At 47.1% G+C, this 17910-nt stretch overlaps 1 protein-coding gene across 1 annotated transcript in view; it reads left to right on the top strand.

The window, feature by feature from the left end:
* Positions 1 to 15873, top strand: part of ERBB2 (erb-b2 receptor tyrosine kinase 2) — a 60564-nt gene extending 44691 nt beyond the window's left edge. The window contains exons 20-27 of the mRNA XM_035134300.3: positions 2905 to 3090; positions 4561 to 4716; positions 6560 to 6635; positions 6726 to 6872; positions 7720 to 7817; positions 10374 to 10547; positions 11420 to 11657; positions 12139 to 15873. Coding sequence (XP_034990191.3) covers positions 2905 to 3090; positions 4561 to 4716; positions 6560 to 6635; positions 6726 to 6872; positions 7720 to 7817; positions 10374 to 10547; positions 11420 to 11657; positions 12139 to 12527 — 1464 coding nt within the window. The 3' untranslated portion in view covers positions 12528 to 15873. The remainder of the gene's footprint in view (positions 1 to 2904; positions 3091 to 4560; positions 4717 to 6559; positions 6636 to 6725; positions 6873 to 7719; positions 7818 to 10373; positions 10548 to 11419; positions 11658 to 12138) is intronic.
* Positions 15874 to 17910: the final 2037 nt, after the last annotated feature.

The following is a 17910-nucleotide window of genomic DNA, read 5'->3' as shown; positions in this document are numbered from 1 at the left end:
CGGTACACTGTTTCCTGATGCACCACTTGTACTGTAAGCCTAAACGACTGCACAAGAAAGTGTGGGAAAATCCACCCAAGCAGCTCAGTGAGGCAATGCACTATGACTAAAAGAACAAAAACAATCAAGGTGGTGCAACGGGAATAAAACGCTAACAGCAGTTTGAATAAGAATGAAACAGTGTATGTGTGTGTGCCTGTGTGCGCGCAACTATGTGTACACACACACAGAGGCACACACATTAATAATGATGACCAGACCAAACCTTGCCTCCTCTGAAGATTTTACGACCTCCAATCGTAAATCTTGAGGGTGGCCCAGCAACATTTCCTTGTGTGTATGCTAGCTCTTAAGGCAGAGTGACGATCGCACAGCTTGTTGAAAGGATCAAGTTGCGCAGGGCCGATGGCAATAAAACACTCATGGAAGCCGTAAAGCTCAGTCAAGCATTGTTTACTTGAAAGGCAACACCAATCTTGATGGTAGAAGACTTATTTGCAACTTTACTACAATGCAGATAGTAAGGCACGCTTGAGTTGTACGTGCTGCCTGCACTCAGCTCAGCAGTCTCTCCTCTGTAGGAATCACACATGTCCACAGATAAGTGCTCCACCGCTATTTATAGTTGCTGTAGACTAGGCAATCTTGCACCTCAATGCTTCGAGAATCTTCTCACAGTTTCTGGAAACGGACGGCGCTTTCTCGCTTGCTCTAACATCCTCTTGGGACTTCCCTCCAGCCCACCTAGTTGAAAAGCAGCTTAAGTGCCGTAGCTGCAGCTGCTGTTCTAACTGCAGAGCACATGAGCATCAAGTTGAAGATAAATTGATAACTACCAGTTCACTGCACTGGGTCAACGGGTTCAAAAGATCCCAGCATCTCCCAGCAGAGCAAAGCAAAACCAGGAGAAACGGAGAAGGAGGAATATGCTGCGCCTTCCAAAGTTGTAGTTCAAAAACATCTGGAGGGCCACAGATTCTTCACTCCTGTTGTATGAAGATCACACACTACCCCTGATATTGTCTCAGTGTGCCAGATGCCAGTGTGGAATCCATGGGGCTTGTTGTCCAGAACAGGGATGGAGAACTCCCCCCCCTCCAAATAATATTTATTAATTTTCAAACAATTCAAAATACAAAAATTGGCAAAAACAAAACATAAAAGGGGGGGGGAGAAAAAGAAAAACATTATCAATTCTTACATTGAATTAACATTGTGGACTTCCTTGATTCCCCCCACACGGTCCAAATAATAATAATAATAATAATAATAATAATAATAATAATAATAATAATTTATTTATACCCTGCCCATCTGGCTGGGTTTCCCCAGCGTCTCTGGGCGGCTTCCAACAGAAGAATAAAATAATTGATTAAAGATTAAAAGCCTCCCTAAACAGGGCTGCCTTCAGATGTCTTCTAAAAATCTGGTAGCTGTTTTTCTTTTTGACATCTGATGGGAGGGTGTTCCACAGGGCAGGCGCCACTGTCTAAATTGAGCAATTTTCCTTTATCATCTTAAATCATTCTATCACATTTTTTCCCATTATCTCACAACCAATTCTAATCTAAAACAGAACATCAACTATCCTCAACCTATAAATTCATTAATTAATCTAAATCTAAATTTATTTTTCCATCCATCTCTGTTTCTTCCCTTAGCCTCAAAATTTCTACCCCAATTTTTTAAAAAATACATTCAGATATTATTTCTTCTATCGTAATAGCCTTTAACCACTTATATCTAATTCTACCCCCCTTCCTCTGGACTCCGGGTCTCCCAGATGCATCAGCCAGCTCCATAAGTCATTCCAGTTCGGACCACCTTAACCAGTCAGAAAATAACCCATTTTTACTCCTCATCCCACTCCCACTCTTTCGCCGCCTATCCACCACTCTCCCGTCTTTACCTGCTGTGCCCCCCTTCCCCGTTTTCTAACTGTAGCACAATACCGCCCAGCTTTGTTTCCACCTTTCATCCCTATCTCAATTCTTATTCCCTTTAAATTCTGGCCCCGGTATGGATTCTGCCCTCCCTCTCTCACTAGGAGGACATTATTCCATGCTGTTTTTTTCTTTGGAGACTCCTTGAATCACAGGGATGGAGAACTTGTCCTCCAGATGTTGTTGGACTGCAACTCCCATCAGCCCCAGCCAGCATGGCCAAAGGGTCAGGGATGATGGGACCTGGAGTCAAAACAACACCTGGAGGGCACCACATCTGGTAACCCTGCAATCGAGAGATACTGTCGAAAATGGCGCAGGAGGGGGTGGGGCAGTAAGATGATGGAGAATAAGCCTTGAAAGCAAAAATTGTGGGCCTCTCCTTTAAAGCAGTGCAACCAGACCTTTATGTCAGTTTGGAGCTGAGAAATAGACCTCTAATAAAATATTAACTCCACCCTTCCCTATATGCTCAGGATTTCCCCGGGTGAAAATGTCACCGAAATTCCTCCAGTTGACTTAATTGTCACGCAGGACACATAAGCACATCTCATCTCAGCATCTTCTCAAAGCCAAGCCAAGGATGTTGCGGTTTCTCCATTTGCTGTGCTTCCTGGCAGATCTTTTCTGCCTCTTGCCAGGTGCAACATGCTCTCCACCAATTCTCCTCATTATCCTGGGAATGCCGCAGATTCAAAACAGTCTATAAACACTTTTTGTTGGCCAAAGTTACAAGCAACTTACACGGACTTCCCCGTCGTCGTCACTCATTTTTTTTTTTTTGCCGTGGCTGAATCCAGCAATTCCTGGAGTCTAGTGGGACTGGATTAACAACCCCTCCTGGATGTGTTCCCTCAAACACACTGCTCCCTCACCCCCAGAGGGATAGAAACCTCTCCTTGAAGTCTGGCCCGTGTGAGTTCTTCTCCCTGATCTCCATCACTGTTTCTTTCCTCTCCAGGAGGCTTATGTCATGGCCGGGGTAGGCAGCCCTTACGTATCGCGGCTGTTGGGGATCTGCCTCACCTCCACGGTGCAGCTGGTTACTCAGCTCATGCCCTACGGCTGCCTGCTGGACTACGTGAGGGAGAACAAGGACCGCATCGGATCCCAGGACCTCCTCAATTGGTGTGTGCAGATAGCAAAGGTAGGCAGAGCTTCAGTGCAGGGGGCGTGGCTTCATGGTGATTGTCCGCCTGGCAGGCGACTTTGCCTAGCCAGTTGTATTCCGCCCTTTTCAGGACCCGCCTCCTCTCCTCGCCCACGTTCAGTTGTCCTTGCTTTATCCTCCCCCATCTTTCTCCTCTTTAAAGGTGGGGGTGGTAGAATCACAAACCGACAATCAAAGAAGAAAATAGGGTCACGGTGGAGGTGCTAACTGAAGAGAGCTGCATTGTGAGGGATCGCGTGAAGGAGTGTCTCCACCCCCATCGTTCTGCCCGGACACTGAGGTCCAGTACTGAGGGCCTTCTGCCGGTTCCCTCGTTGCGAGAAGCCAAGTTGCAGGGAACCAGGCAGAGGGCCTTCTCGGTAGTGGCGCCCACCCTGTGGAACGCCCTCCCACCAGATGTCAAAGAGAAAAACAGCTACCAGATTTTTAGAAGACATCTGAAGGCAGCCCTGTTTAGAGAGGCTTTTAATCTTTAATCAATTGTTTTATTATTCTGTTGCAAGCTGCCCAGAGTGGCTGGGAAAACCCAGCCAGATGGGCGGGGTATAAATAATAAATTATTATTATTATTGTGGCTGGTGATGTTGGCGGGCTCATTACAGAACAGGCTTTCCTGTGCTTATATGAACCACTCCAAAGGGAGGACTTCAGCAAGTGACACTTGTCCCAGCACTGCGGTATTAAAATGGACGTAACTTGCTGAAATTCTTCCTCCTCCACAAATACAAGTGCCTCGCTGAATCGAGTGCTCTTGGGAGGAAACGCAGAATATGTGCATCCAGTCTCTCTCTGCATTTTAAATTTGCAGCAAGTTCCTAGTCCTTATGAGTTCAGCCCCCTGATCCCAGCTTTTAACAAGCCACTTATATTTAGGCTTATTGCCTGCAAATCCATCCACACGCACCCCTCACTGCCGCTCCTAAAGCATTGACATTTGCAGAGATGTGAAGTGTATAATCCAACATAACTTAATGGTAGAATGTGTGCTCTGCTTGCAAAAGATCAATTCCTGGTATCTCCAGTTAGAGGAATGACAGCAGGACTGAGTATAACTTCTGTCTGAGATATTAGAAAGCTGTTCTCCGATAGTACTGAGCTACAGGGAACGGTTGCCTGGTTTAGTATAAAGTAGCTTTGTATTTTCAAGCATATTTTTTGTTTGTTTTGTAAGCTGCTGAAAAGGAATAAACTAGTTGAGTCATGCATGGAGGGTAGGAGAACACCCACAGGAACCCTCCTTTCACTGCTGCAAGCAAGTTTAGCAAGTTTGTGCCGATGCCACAGAAATTAGAAATTGATGTTAACTATTTTCTCCACTTCTGCAGTTGAGACGGAGGGTGCGTGGCATCTATTGTTGCACCTATGTGTTTTTAAGAGCTCTAGAAACAGCTCCCCTTGGCTCAACTTTAAGGGGATAGTTACCAGCATTTCTTCATTCTCTCTCAGGGTATGAACTACCTGGAGGATGTCCGCCTGGTCCACCGGGACTTAGCTGCCCGGAACGTCCTGGTGAAGAGCCCAAACCACGTGAAGATCACAGATTTTGGTTTGGCTCGGCTGCTGGACATCGATGAGACAGAATATCATGCCGACGGAGGGAAGGTTGGTCAGAGAACACAGTTATGGAGCAAGTCCAGGGTGCACCTCCCTTTGAGGAGCACCCTAAACGTTGATCAGAATTGTTCAGAGATGGGTGGAGTTACATATCATTTGAGTAGTAGTAGAAGTGCACCGACACTGTTGGTTTTGCCTCCTCCGGGCAAATTTATTTATTTATTACATTTCTATTCCGCCTTTCCTCCAAGGAGCTCAAGGTGGCATATGTGGTTCTCTCCTCCTGTCCATTTTTATCCTCACAACAACCCTGTGAGGTAGGTCAGGCTGAGAGTGAGCGACTAGCCTAAGGACACCCAGTGAGATGGATGGATGAGTGAGGATTTGCACCCTGGTCTCCCAGCACTCTGAACTACTAGGCCAAGCATCCCCAAACTTCGGCTCTCCAGATGTTTTGGACTACATTTCCCATCATCCCTGACCACTGGTCCTCTTAGCTAGGGATCATGGGAGTTGTAGGCCAAAACATCTGGAGGGCCGCAGTTTGGGGATGCCTATACTAGGCAGTAAATGGGAAAGTGCCTTATACCAACTCAAGACAGTTGGCCCATGTAACTTGGTATTGTCTACATCAGAGGTAACCAATGTGGCACCCTCCAGATGATGTTGGACAAAGGCTCATCATCTCTTGCTGGTTGGGGCTGATGGGACCTGACAGTGCTTTTTTCTGGGGGACGGACGGACGCAGGGGTACGCATACCCCTAAACATTTTGTGAATCTAAGTTTGGCCTCATTGAGGGGCAGTATTTCAATATGAGTAGGAAAATGAGAGTACCTCTAAACATTTTTTTTAATAGAAAAAAAGCACTGGGACCTGAACAACATCTGGTGGGGGCACCATGTTGGCTAACCCCAGTCTACATTGACAGGCAATGACTCTTCTGGTTCTCAGGGTGGTCTTGCCCAGTCCTGCTTGGAGGTGGCAGGGCTTAAGGTTTTGCATGTAAAGCAGGTGCTGTATCACTGTACTGTATCAGGCCTGGTTCTTATAAACAACAGCTGAAGTAGTGAGCCTGTGTCTGAGATGCAACACGTGATCGAATGATTCTGCAGGCAAAGCAATTCTCTCTCTCTCTCTCTCTCTCTAGAAAATGAGCCTGTTGGAGAAAAGGTCTGTGACCTACCTCTTAGCTTGGCATGCTTGCTTTCTATATACAGTGGTACCTCTACTTACGAATAACTCTACTTACGAATGTTTCTACTTATGAATGGAGCTCCGTCCGCCATCTTGGATGCGGTTTAGATAGGATTTTTTCTACTTACGATTTTTTTCTCCCAATGCATTCCTATGCATTCCTACTTACAAATTTTTTCTACTTACAAATGTGCGTTTGGAACTCATTAAATTCGTAAGTAGAGGTATCACTGTACAGGGAGAGCGTTCTCTGTGAAGGAGGATTCCATCCTGTGTCCCTAGGCTTGCCCTCTTGTGGTGGTAGCGCCCAGGTGCAGATTGACTCGCTCCCTGAGAACTAGGCCCATAAGCCAGTGTGGTGTAGTGGTTAAGAGCGGTAGACTCGTAATCTGGGGAACCGGGTTCGCGTCTCCGCTCCTCCACATGCAGCTCCTTGGGCTAGTCACACTTCTCTGAAGTCTCTCAGCCTCACTCACCTCACAGAGTGTTTGTTGTGGGGGAGGAAGGCAAAGGAGAATGTTAGCCGCTTTGAGACTCCTTAGGGTAGTGATAAAGCGGGATATCAAATCCAAACTCCTCTTCTTTGTCTGTTCTCCTGCCCCACACAAACACACACAGCTGCTGCTTGGAACCAACCCACAAGAGGGATGGTTTGATGCCACAGTGGTAAACTTTGTGCCATTTGCCTTGCCCAGGTACCTATCAAATGGATGGCCCTGGAGTCCATCTTGCGCAGGCGTTTCACACACCAAAGCGACGTGTGGAGCTATGGTAAGTGGGGGCTCGTGGGGACCCTCCTGTTCATTCCTGCGGTGAGACGTCAGCTGGCGCTTGACGGGACCCCCTTGCCTGTCTCTCCAGGTGTGACTGTGTGGGAGCTGATGACTTTTGGAGCCAAGCCGTATGATGGAATCCCAGCCCGAGAGATCCCTGACCTGCTGGAGAAAGGAGAGAGGTTACCACAGCCTCCCATCTGCACCATTGATGTCTACATGATCATGGTGAAATGTAAGAAGCTAGAGGTCTTGCATGAAAGGAAAAAGGGTTGCAATAAAATGTAGGGGCAAGGGGTGCAAGGCCCTTGGTTACTGCAGCCTTTGTTGTCGCTGGCACCCCATAGCCCTTAAAGGGAAGTGGAGTGCCAGCAAGTTGAGCTATAACTTTTTCTTGGAGGATCTTGATGGTGCCTCCTAAGAAGGTCTGCATCTTCGAACTTGTGTTTTCTGGCGTTTGAACCTTTTGGCTAAACGTTTGTATTCAGAGCTTGAAAGTTCGTTTTACAAAGGAGCTGGTTCCAGTTCCCATTTGTCCTTTGACAAAATGAACTAGTTCGGTTCGTGTTCAGTAGCCAGTTCAATTCAACTTCACCCAGTGGATCCTCGGCACGTTTTTTTAATTATTAAAGATTTTCTTGATTTACAAAAATTTCTGCAACATCTCTCATACCGTAACATTTTTACAAATCAGTTTCATTTGTTGAGACACATTGGCACGTTTGTTTTTCAGCATTCATAATGTTACAAGCTGCTGTGCTGAAGTATAAAATATACTTAAGAAAATACCAAAACACACAGCCAAATGTGAATGGTTTAATTTATTTCCCCCAACAATTGTGGTGTTTAATCTTAAAGGCCCAAAGCTTCCGAAGAGTAAAGAAAAGCACACATATAAGATAATGAAGATGAACTAGAAATCATTCAGAGTTCTAGCCCCAAATGAACTTAATTCATATGCGGTTTACCTGTCAATTATGGGAGCTACCTTCAGGGATAGTTTAGGTAATTTTTGAGTAATTCAGTGAACTTGATTAAACCGAACTAATTCATTCCAAGTGCTGGCTGTGCTTGCTACACAGGTTGGATGATCGACTCGGAATGCAGGCCCAAGTTCCGAGAACTGGTCACTGAATTCACGCGAATGGCCAGGGATCCACAGCGTTTCGTGGTCATCCAGGTGAGCCAGGAGTGGTGGTAGGGAAAGCCTCTCTCATCCTGCCAAGACCTAGGCTGTGTTCAAAGGGAATTTTCCTCCACTGTGTTAAATTAGCTTTTATGAAAGATTTTCTTATGTTGCAAAATGGACAAATAAGCAGAGAAAAGTTCAATTGGGGGAAGAGAGAGGGAGGGAGAAAAATGGGGTGTTTTTTTGTTATTTCATTCTATTGCCTAGTGTTAGTGTAGGGGTTGTGTCAGCGTCATGTGAATATATCATTTGTGTACACACACACACACACACACACAGTGAGAGGTTAGGGGGTCCAGAACTTGGTTGGTTGTGTTAAGTTGGTTGCAGTGTGGCTTGTTTGTATGTATGTGTGTGGTGGGCCAGGGGTCGGTTGTTGCGTCATGTTAGCCATATTGATTCATTTGTTGTTGTTGTTGTTGCTGCTGCTGCTGAGATAGGTCATTGTCCTGTTGTGCTGTGTATGTGATAAAGGGGAACCATACTGGAATGAAGGTGTCCTCCTTTGCTTGTTCCCATGCTAGTTTAAGTTTGTTGGTTAGCTTTTCTAGTAGGGGATTTTCCTTCACTAAGCATCTTGCTCAGCTGTAGGTAAATGGTGGGAGGGAAGGAATAAACACAAGAGCGTAAAACGCCCCTTGCCGGAGCAGACCAAACCCATCTAGTCCACCCTCCTGCCTCAAAAACAGTGTTCAACTAGATACCTCCAGGAAGCCCACAAACAGGCCATGAACAGCTCGCAGCTGGTGTAATCTACTGCTAGGAGAAGCAAGGCATTGCCAAAAGCGAGGAGTGATGCTGATGGCGTCTGTGGTTGCAGAGACTGATAGCTGCTGCTGCTGCTGCTGCTGCTGCTGCTGCTGCTGCTACAGTCATTTGGAGGCTTCTGAACACATATACTGTCTGACTCCTGTTTTAACTGGGCCTGGGTGTATTAGAGTCTCTTCCATGCCTGGGATCAGATTGATCTGGGGGGAGGGAATTTTATTCCCAAACCAGCTTAACAAATGGCTGTTTGTGTATGGTGTTCTTTACCCACTTGTAGCATATGGTGTGGCTCACTTGTCTGAGTCCTCTGGAGTTAGAATGATGGAATTGTAGAGTTGAAAGGGACGATGAGGGCCATCTGGTTCAACCTCCTGCAATGCTTGAACCCACAACTCTGACAATAAAGAGTCTCGTGCTTTACCGACTGAGGTGTCCCAGGAGTTTATGCAGCTGCTAGTGGTGGTCTGTTTTCTAGGCACAAAAACAAATAGGCAACTGGGATCTGATTAGCGTTGCAGTTTTTATAGTGCCAATTGCCATTTCAGTAAGGACTCGTACGCTTCTTAAATCACAAAAAGAAGCATTTCCCAGCTGACTCTTGGAGGAGCTCTGTGCCTGGGCCACTTCTCACACTGCAAGATTCCTACAGAGAATGCACTGCTGTGCAGTACACCTGTACGTAGATAGTACTTGCCTCCAACAGGGTTAGCAGGCACACATTGGTGTTTTGTGTGGAAAATCTCAGTTGGCTGTTAAGGTGGCATGTGTCCAGGTCTTGTGGTTTGTGTCCCCTACCCATAGTGGCAATTTTCTTTGCTTACTTTAGACACAGAGGTGAAACAAAACGTTCCAGATTTAGGGCTAACTTAGGGCTTTCCCACACTTCCTCTTGTCCTGCTGCTTTCCCCAGGGGGAAACTGCTCTTTAGCACTCGCTCAGAGCAAGTGGCAATTTGAGTTTTCCCCGGATTGTCATTTGTTCTGATCTATTGCTAAGGGACGCGGGTGGTGCTGTGGGTTAAACCACAGAGCCTAGGGCTTGCCGATCAGAAGGTCGGTGGTTTGAATCCCCGCAACGGGGTGAGCTCCCGTTGCTCGGTCCCAGCTCCTGCCAACCTAGCAGTTCGAAAGCACGTCAAAGTGCAAGTAGATAAATAGGTACCGCTCCAGCGGGAAGGTAAACGGCGTTTCCGTGTGCTGCTCTGGTTCGCCAGAAGCGGCTTTGTCATGCTGGCCACATGACCTGGAAACTGTACGCCGGCTCCCTCGGCCAGTAACACGAGATGAGCGTCGCAACCCCAGAGTCGGTCACGACTGGACCTAATGGTCAGGGGTCCCTTTACATATTGCTAAGGAGTGGATTTCCCTTTGGAAAGGAATGAGGCAAGGAAAACCGCTTGGACCCAAGCTTTCTAGCCACAGCACAAGCAGAAGTTGGTGAGCCCTTAGTGTCATAGAATTGCTAAGAGAGTGCACTAGGAACCCCATAATCCCCATTTCATATATTGCCACTTCTACAAAACAATTAGGTATTTTAGGTATGCCTCCCTCTCCCTCTCCCAGCCTCAGTCCACTCAACTGCCTTATGGGGATAATAACACTAACCTACTGTACAAGGTTGTTGTAAGAATTATGGAGAAGATGCTATGTGGACTACTTTGATGAACCCTAAGCCCACTCCTCCTGCAGGAGCAGTGGAATTCTCAAAGCCACAAATACTTACTGCTGTTTATTAGAACATGCATGTGCATTAATATTTTTGGTTGTTCCTCCTTGGCAGAACGATGATAAAATGGGTCTTGCCAGCCCCATAGACAGCACTTTCTACCGCACTTTGCTAGAGGAAGAAGACATGCAAGATCTGGTGGATGCTGAAGAGTACTTGGTACCCCACCAGGGCTTTTTCAATGGCGAGGCATCTGCTGACTATCGCTCTAGGATCCCCTCAAACAGGGTAAGCATGTGGCTGTTATCAGTTTACGGTGATAATGGACAAAACCAGTTTGTATCTTTCTCAGGCTGGACTTCCCAGTGGGCATGCCCTTCTCTCCTGTAAAGTGCATGTGCTGGAAACTCCTGTATGAAAGATGTCAATAAGCTTGCAAAAGAGAGAGGTGGTGACTAGCCAATAGCATACAGGCTGTATACAGAGTGAGTGGCGCTGCGGTCTAAACCACTGAGCCTCTTGGGCTTGCCAATCAGAAGGTTGGCGGTTTGAATCCCTGTGACGGGGTGAGCTCCCGTTGCTCTGTCCCAGCTCCTGCCAACCTAGCAGTTCGAAAGCACGGCATTGCAAGTAGATAAATAGGTACTGCTGTGGTGGGAAGGTAAACAACATTTTCATGTGCTCTGATTTCGGTCACGGTGTTTCATTGTGCCAGAAGCGGTTTAGTCATGTTGGACACATGGCCCAGAAAGTTGCCTGTGGACAAACACCAGCTCCCTTAGCCTGAAAGTGAGATGAGTGCCACAACCCCATAGTCGCCTTTGACTGGACTTAACCGTCCAGGGGTCCTTTACCTTTTACCTTATACCCCCCAGCAAGACCACCTAGCTTTTTTTCGGGGGGGGGGGGCAAAATCAGAGGGCTTGTGAACCTTCAGTGTGGCAGTTCAGCCAAGAAAGATTAGCCACCCTATCATAGAACTTCAGAGTATAATTCCCCTCCCCAGAATTTCAAATCTGCTTTCTTGCTGGCCAGGGCTGCAAAATGGTCCCTAAGCCTGAACTCTCAGCTTACACTTACCCTTGGCGATCAGGTTTCTCCTTGGCACGTGTTCTTCACAGGCAATGCTGAAGCACACACCTGTTTTTCCCCCTTTCCAGAGTACCACAGAGACTCCAATGGATGAGGATGAACCCGAGCAACCAGCTCAGTACCCCTATTTGGGCCCGCCTCTCTTGGAAGAGCCAGGAGCTGTCATCCCTGACTTGCTCGAAGGGGACTATACAGGAAGCACTCTGCAGCGCTACTGCGAAGATCCCACTGGCGCCTCGATTAATGAAAACGAGAGCCCAGATGCTAAGAACTACAATTCACCCGTGCCCTGCAGCATGGTTCCAGGTATGTTGCCTTGTTCGTAATGTATGTACTTACAAAAATTTCAATTGGGGAATCTTGAAAAAGTGTTTTGGTGTGGGTTTTGTTTTGTTTCAAAAACAAGCTCCTAGCCCATGTGGCTGTGGATTGCCAGTAGCAAGTGCGGCGTCCTATTTGAGGACTTGGAAAGCCATGTTTGCTGTTAGTTTGGGTGGAAGGTTAGGGTCGCCAGACTCAATAGAGGACGGGACTTCTGTTCCTTTAATTGCCCTGCTCTCTTTTGAGTCTGGAAACCTTAAAGAGAAACCAGCAGACCCTTTACTTTGGAAGTTAAACAAAGGGTCTGCTGGTTTCTCTTTAAGGTTTCCAGACTCAAAAGAGAGCAGGGCAATTAAAGGCACAGAAGTCCTGTCCTCTATTGAGTCTGGCAACCCTATGGAAGGTTGGTGGAAGTCACCACGTCCTGGTTTCGGCCATTTGTTTTGGATTTTTCTTATCCCTGCAGAGTATGTGAACCAGCCAGAAAACGGCCTTCCATCCAGCAAAGGCCTTCGACCGCCAGGATCCACCCTAGAGAAGCCAAAGGGTCACTTGGGCAAGAACGGGCTCATCAAGGAACCAAAGAATGCCTTCCATAGCAGCAGCAGCTTCAGCAACGTGGTGGAAAACCCAGAGTACCTGACGCCCTGCAACCTCCCTCTGGTCAGCCCTTTGCCTCAGGCCTTTGACAATCTATATTACTGGAACCAGGAGACTCCCAAGAACAACCCAGCAGAGTTTTTTGCCGGCTCTGCCGCTCTTGCCACTAACAGCTTCGCCACCACGCCGACGGCAGAGAACCTGGAGTATCTAGGCCTGGCCGAATCGGTTACTCGCCCCAAGGACTTTGCGTGAGGACTCTTCCCCTGTCACCACTGAAACCTATTTTTGATATTTAGGCAGCTCAGGACACAAACAAACAAACTATCCATGCATGCAAGATGAGTGGGATTCACTCTGGCCTCAGCACAACCCTCTTGAGGCCTACTAGGCCGCTCCTTCTCGTCCTGGCAGTTGGGCGAAAGCACTTTGTTTTGTGACAATCTCCTGCCATGCAGTTTGGGCAACCCAGCTCAACTGTCACTTGACATACAGCAGGCATGTACAACAGGACGATCGCCGGGGTGCTCCTGATCGATCCCCCACCCCCAAAAAAGCTCAACAACACTTGGCAATGACAGGGGGTAGATCACTGCCAGTTTTTTTAATACTGGGAGTAGATCTCAGTCTCTTGGGGGTTGGACGTGCCTGACATACAGGGGAAAAGGGCTGCTCATCTGCCCCGTCTTCCTCTACCTTTGAATACAAGACAAAGAGGGTCAGACCACTGACTGGGCTAAAGAACTAAGAGGTGGAACGATACTTTTTTTGTTTAGGTACATTTTTTAAAAAACAAAAACTTAAGGGTACTGACGTGGGGTGGGGAGGGGGAGAACCATGAGATCATGTGTTGTAAAACAGGAGGGCAACGCATGGGTGTCGCATAAAACGGTGGTGTGTTTTCTATTATTGGTCATTTAATGACAGTGGTAAAAAGGGAATGTGCTTCCTTGACGTTCAGGGGCACCTGCGTCCTTACAACAGAGTAAACTGGTGGGGAGGGAATGGTGATGTTCCTTAAACACAACATCTTGGTGGGGTCTGGGGAGGAAGAAGAAAACAATGTTGCCTAGTGGCGAGAGCCCCCTGTGGTGTTCCTTGCCACACATTTGCCCTCTCAAGAAGATTCCAGAAGAAGCAGGTGAGGAACTAGAACCAACTTCATTTCTAGGCTTGGACAGCATGGCAAACTTTCCCATTGTCAACTGAGAACAGTTGAGCATCTTAATTAAGAGAGAGAGAATAATAATTTTGGAGTGCTTCCCTCCTCCTAAGAAAAAACTCCATGTTTTGAACTCTCTTTTTGTATAGCGCCACATTTTATGCCCTGGTGGTTGTTGTGGCTTCCTGTTCTGAGGCAATGGGTGAAAAGGGAAGATGAGAAGCTAAGCTGGCATGTTGTTTCAGAGGGGAGAGGTTAAGTCACCCCATAGAACCAATATGTAACATGTAGGGGGGACCTGTGGCCCTCCAGAAATGGCTGAACGACAACTCCCATCATCCCTGACCATTGGCCAGGCCTGCTAGACAGTGCTGGCCAAAGATATTTTGGCACCTGAGACGAACCACAAAATGGCTCACTCGCCTCCCCACCATGGAAGAAGGGATGAAGATTTACATCAGGAACAGGGGGGGGAAATAAAGATTGATTTTGGGATCTGCCACCTGAGGCAGTTGCCTCACCTTGCCTCTTGGGTGGGCCGGCTAGGACTGCTAGGAGTTGCTGTTCAGCAACATCTGGTGGGCCAGAGGTTCCTCACACCACCAGGTGGGGCTGGGTGCATGCCACCTATTACATTGGAGAACGGGAAAGCCACAGTGTGTAGCTATGGGTGCAGCCATTTAGCTTCCCGAGAACCATATTCCTTTTTGCTTTTTAAAAGAGAGAACTTTGCTAATATGTGCTTGAACATGTGCTTGCGCAATGCCTGCGGAAATCTCAGAAGCCCGAGAGGGGTCTAAATTAAGGTTTCCAGAGATTGGAGATGGACTCCGCTTAGCTCCTTCTCCTGTCCATGACAATCGGAAATGCAGAATAACTATGCAAAATGGGAGAAATGGTGCAAAATTGCTCAGTTCCTGTAATTTATACAGACCGAGAAACAATGCACAAAGCCCTAAAGCAGGGCAATGGTACTCAGCGAATTAATTCTGTGAGGACTATAATTTTTTTATCTTTCAAACTGCACTTTGCCCCCAGCTCTTGGAAATGTTTTGTTATTCCTCACTCCCCGTGCAGTTGCATTGATTTTTGGATGCCTAGCCTGGAGAATTCTGTTGAATGTTCCTTGGTTTTGGAATCTGGCCATGTACCAATCACTCATTACTTTGGGAGGGTGTCCGAAAGCAACTAGGACAGGATGGTCCTTTTAACCTCAGCCAGCCAAAGACTGCTGGGATGTAGAAGAAAATGCAACAGAGGGCTTCTCATGAAGAGTGGTGAGAAAAGCTACCACTGGCCTTTGATCTAGTGCACCAATCACCTTTTTTGTGGTCCTCACTGGTTTTCTGTGCCCTGCCTCTTTCTACTATAGAGGCAGCCCTACCAATAAGCAGGTGATAGCGGCTGCGTCAATGTCTGGCTCCAGGTGCCATTAAGGGCGGCAGAAATTGAGATGATGAATCCAACTCATGGGGGTACAATTTACTGGGAAGTTCTCCTGTACAAACCTCATTGCGGCGGATGGGCTGCCTTTCAGTTAAGTCTTGTACAGCGAAACATCCCTGGGGATGTGCAACAAAGACACATGGTAAGAACATAAGAAGAATCTGTTGGATCAGGCCAGTGGTCCAGCATCATGTTCTCACAGGGACCAACTGGACACGAGTGCAACAACACTCCTCCCCACTTTGGTTTCCATTAAACTGGTATTCAGAGGCATGATGTCTGTGTAGAGGCTATTTGGATTTCCTGCTTCCCCTACTAAAGATTCTTGAGCCAGCTCAATGAAAAGTGGTGTGTTCTTCAGTCTCCTTACATGTTGAGCTTGGCTGATGAGAGTCACAGTCCAAATTATCCGGACAGCACCAGGTTAGAGATCGTGGCACTAAGCTTGGCCCCAGTGCTCCCTATTCCGTTGCCTCCATTTCTGTCTTGTCAAGATGGTGGATTCAATTATTGCTTAAAACAATGTGGAATGTTTGCTGTACCTACAGCCAGTCCCCGGGGAGCAGAATTTGGGGGGGGGGGGGAATTAACAGCACAAGAGACGTGGAAGTATGAATTTTGCCAAGAAACCAGGGAGCCCTCTCAGTCAGGGCAAACAGCCTGGTGAAGAAGCCTTCTGGAGCTGCCCCTCCTTGCATGCACAAAGGTGAGGGGGGATGACCATTAGCATCAACTGAAGAAATTCCCTAAGTAACACAAGACGGGCTTGTAACTCGTTTAGACTTTGTGGTGTGGGGAAATGGCTTGTGCCATTTCTAAAGTTTGTTCCGCCCCGACCCCTTGCCCTGTTCAATCTCTCTCTCTGAAACCTGTGTTTTCCAGCTTGTGGGTACATTGAAGGTCTTCTGCTGTGGGTGACTTTTACAAAAATCAATTGTGTCATAAGTATTTGTATATCTGAGAATTGTACTGTACAATGGTTTTCATTTTCTACACTATTTGTCTTGAGTAATTATTGGAGTTTGTGAATTTGGTATACGGGGGGGGGCATTTTTTGGTTGGATTTCAGCTCCCCTAAGTGAGATAAATTGCATTCTGCTGAATCCAGGATGTGGGCCTGATTGGGGTAGCTTCCTCTAGAGCAGTGTTTCCCAACCTTGGGTCTCCAGTTGTTTTCAGACTACAATTCCCATCATCCCTGACCACTGGTCTTGCTATAACTAGGGATGATGGGAGTTGTAGTCCGAAAACAGCTGATGACCCAAGGTTGGGAAACACTGATCTAGAGGCAGGCCTTTTATACACCAATGTGAGGTTGCAGTCTGTGGTGGCATTTTGGGTACCATTAAGGGGCAGAGACAGACCTGATCCATCATGGGCCCAGTCTGAAGGGAAGTTCTTGTAGAAGCCCAAGATATTGAAATAAATAGGCATTGTGGAAGAGAACACTGGTTTCATTTACATCAGGAGTGAGGAATCTGTGGTCTTCTATCCTTCATGACCAACAGTCAGGGAAGGTGGGAGTTATAGTTCAGCAACATCTGGAAGGCACAACCTCCCACCCCTGCTTCAAATATTCTGCCTTGGGGTTTGGTTCAGACCCAGTGTCCTGTGCCACTTTGTTCCTTGCCAGAACGTTCTAAATTCCTTGAAGATTCAGTCTTAGAACCAGTGTATGCGGAATATTGAAATGTGCTATCAAAGTTTACTCCGACGATAGAATTTGAAGACTACTTTTTGTGTTCCAAAATCCCCGCTGCCCATCCTGCCTTTTGCCGCCCATTGATTTTCTTTAAAACACCTGTCTACTTTCCAACAGTTCAGTGGGGGAAAAAATACCCCCCATATAATATGTAAGAGAAGAGTATCTTAGCTCTCAAAAAGATTGTGCCTTCTGGAGTCAAGGCCTTTCCCCTTGTAAGTAAGGACTGGATAGGTCTGAGCTTTTAAAGACTATTTTTAGAAGCGTATATACAGAACTGGATACCATAGAGCAGTGGTCAGCAACAGACAAAATTGTGAGCTGACTGGCCATCGGTTACAAAGGCAAACACCAGCACCATTCTGCAGCAGTGATCACTCCCCATGTAAAAGTTTAGAAACCACATTCTTGCTTTCTGTTCTAGGCTGTCTTCTTTAGCCCCAAAGCAAGGGCAGCTGAGCCCAGGACATGTTGGAATTCCTAAATATATGTGTTCCTATCAGTGCTGCTGCTTTTTCCCTGTAGGTCTCTGAAGTTTGTTCTTTTGGGAAAATCTCAGAAGAGCACCACCATGTTTGCTTGCATACTGCACAGCTGCAAGTCACTCCTAGCAAAGGGTTGCCAGGTCTCAAGGCTTCAGCTAATGTTTCCACTTTTAAAATGCCCCCCCCCAAGTCTCTTGCAGGTGTAAAATTTTGGTGTGTGCCTTACTATCCTATGCAGAAGAAAATGCTAGACATGGGTGGCTTAACCTTCAGAACAGGAGAGCCAGACCTTTGAGAATAGCTTGCCCCCTTGACTTCTCACCCTCAAATAACTCCTTGGCTAACATCCTAAAACTTTGGGTCAGTGTGTGAGAACTGGCAATTTTGTACCCGATTAAAGACACTATACGTATCTGCCTTGCCTGGAGTGCGCCTCCAAGCCGAAGTCGTACCACTGTTAGCAGCACTGAGGTGACTTCCCCAGAGTGCAAACCTGGGCAGTGTGTATGGAGGTCCTGGGATGCCCAGACAACAAGACACGGCCTCCCAATGTCGCTGATGTGGTTCAAAGGAAAGCAGGGCAATGTTTGGCACCAAATTGGCTGCAGGAGTTGCTGGAAGGAGAGACACAAGGCACCATCCAGCCGTCTTAGGGACTCCACTCTGGATTAGTGTAGGGTTTACTCCTTTTCTTTTTCTTCTTCCAAAGATGTCCCTCAAGGTGGCAAGGGTTTAGGACCAGAGTTTTCCTTCTCCTAGATGGGATACCTTCCCAGGTTGATGAGCCCCATCTGCCCCTCACTTCCCTCTTACAGCAGGCATAGGCAAACTCGGCCCTCCAGA

The sequence above is a fragment of the Zootoca vivipara genome, chromosome 12 (assembly GCF_965207765.1).
Source record: "Zootoca vivipara chromosome 12, rZooViv2.hap1.1, whole genome shotgun sequence".
NCBI lineage: Eukaryota > Metazoa > Chordata > Lepidosauria > Squamata > Lacertidae > Zootoca > Zootoca vivipara.
The sequence above is the reverse complement of the archived record's forward strand: the minus strand, read 5'-3'. Positions and strand labels throughout refer to the sequence as shown.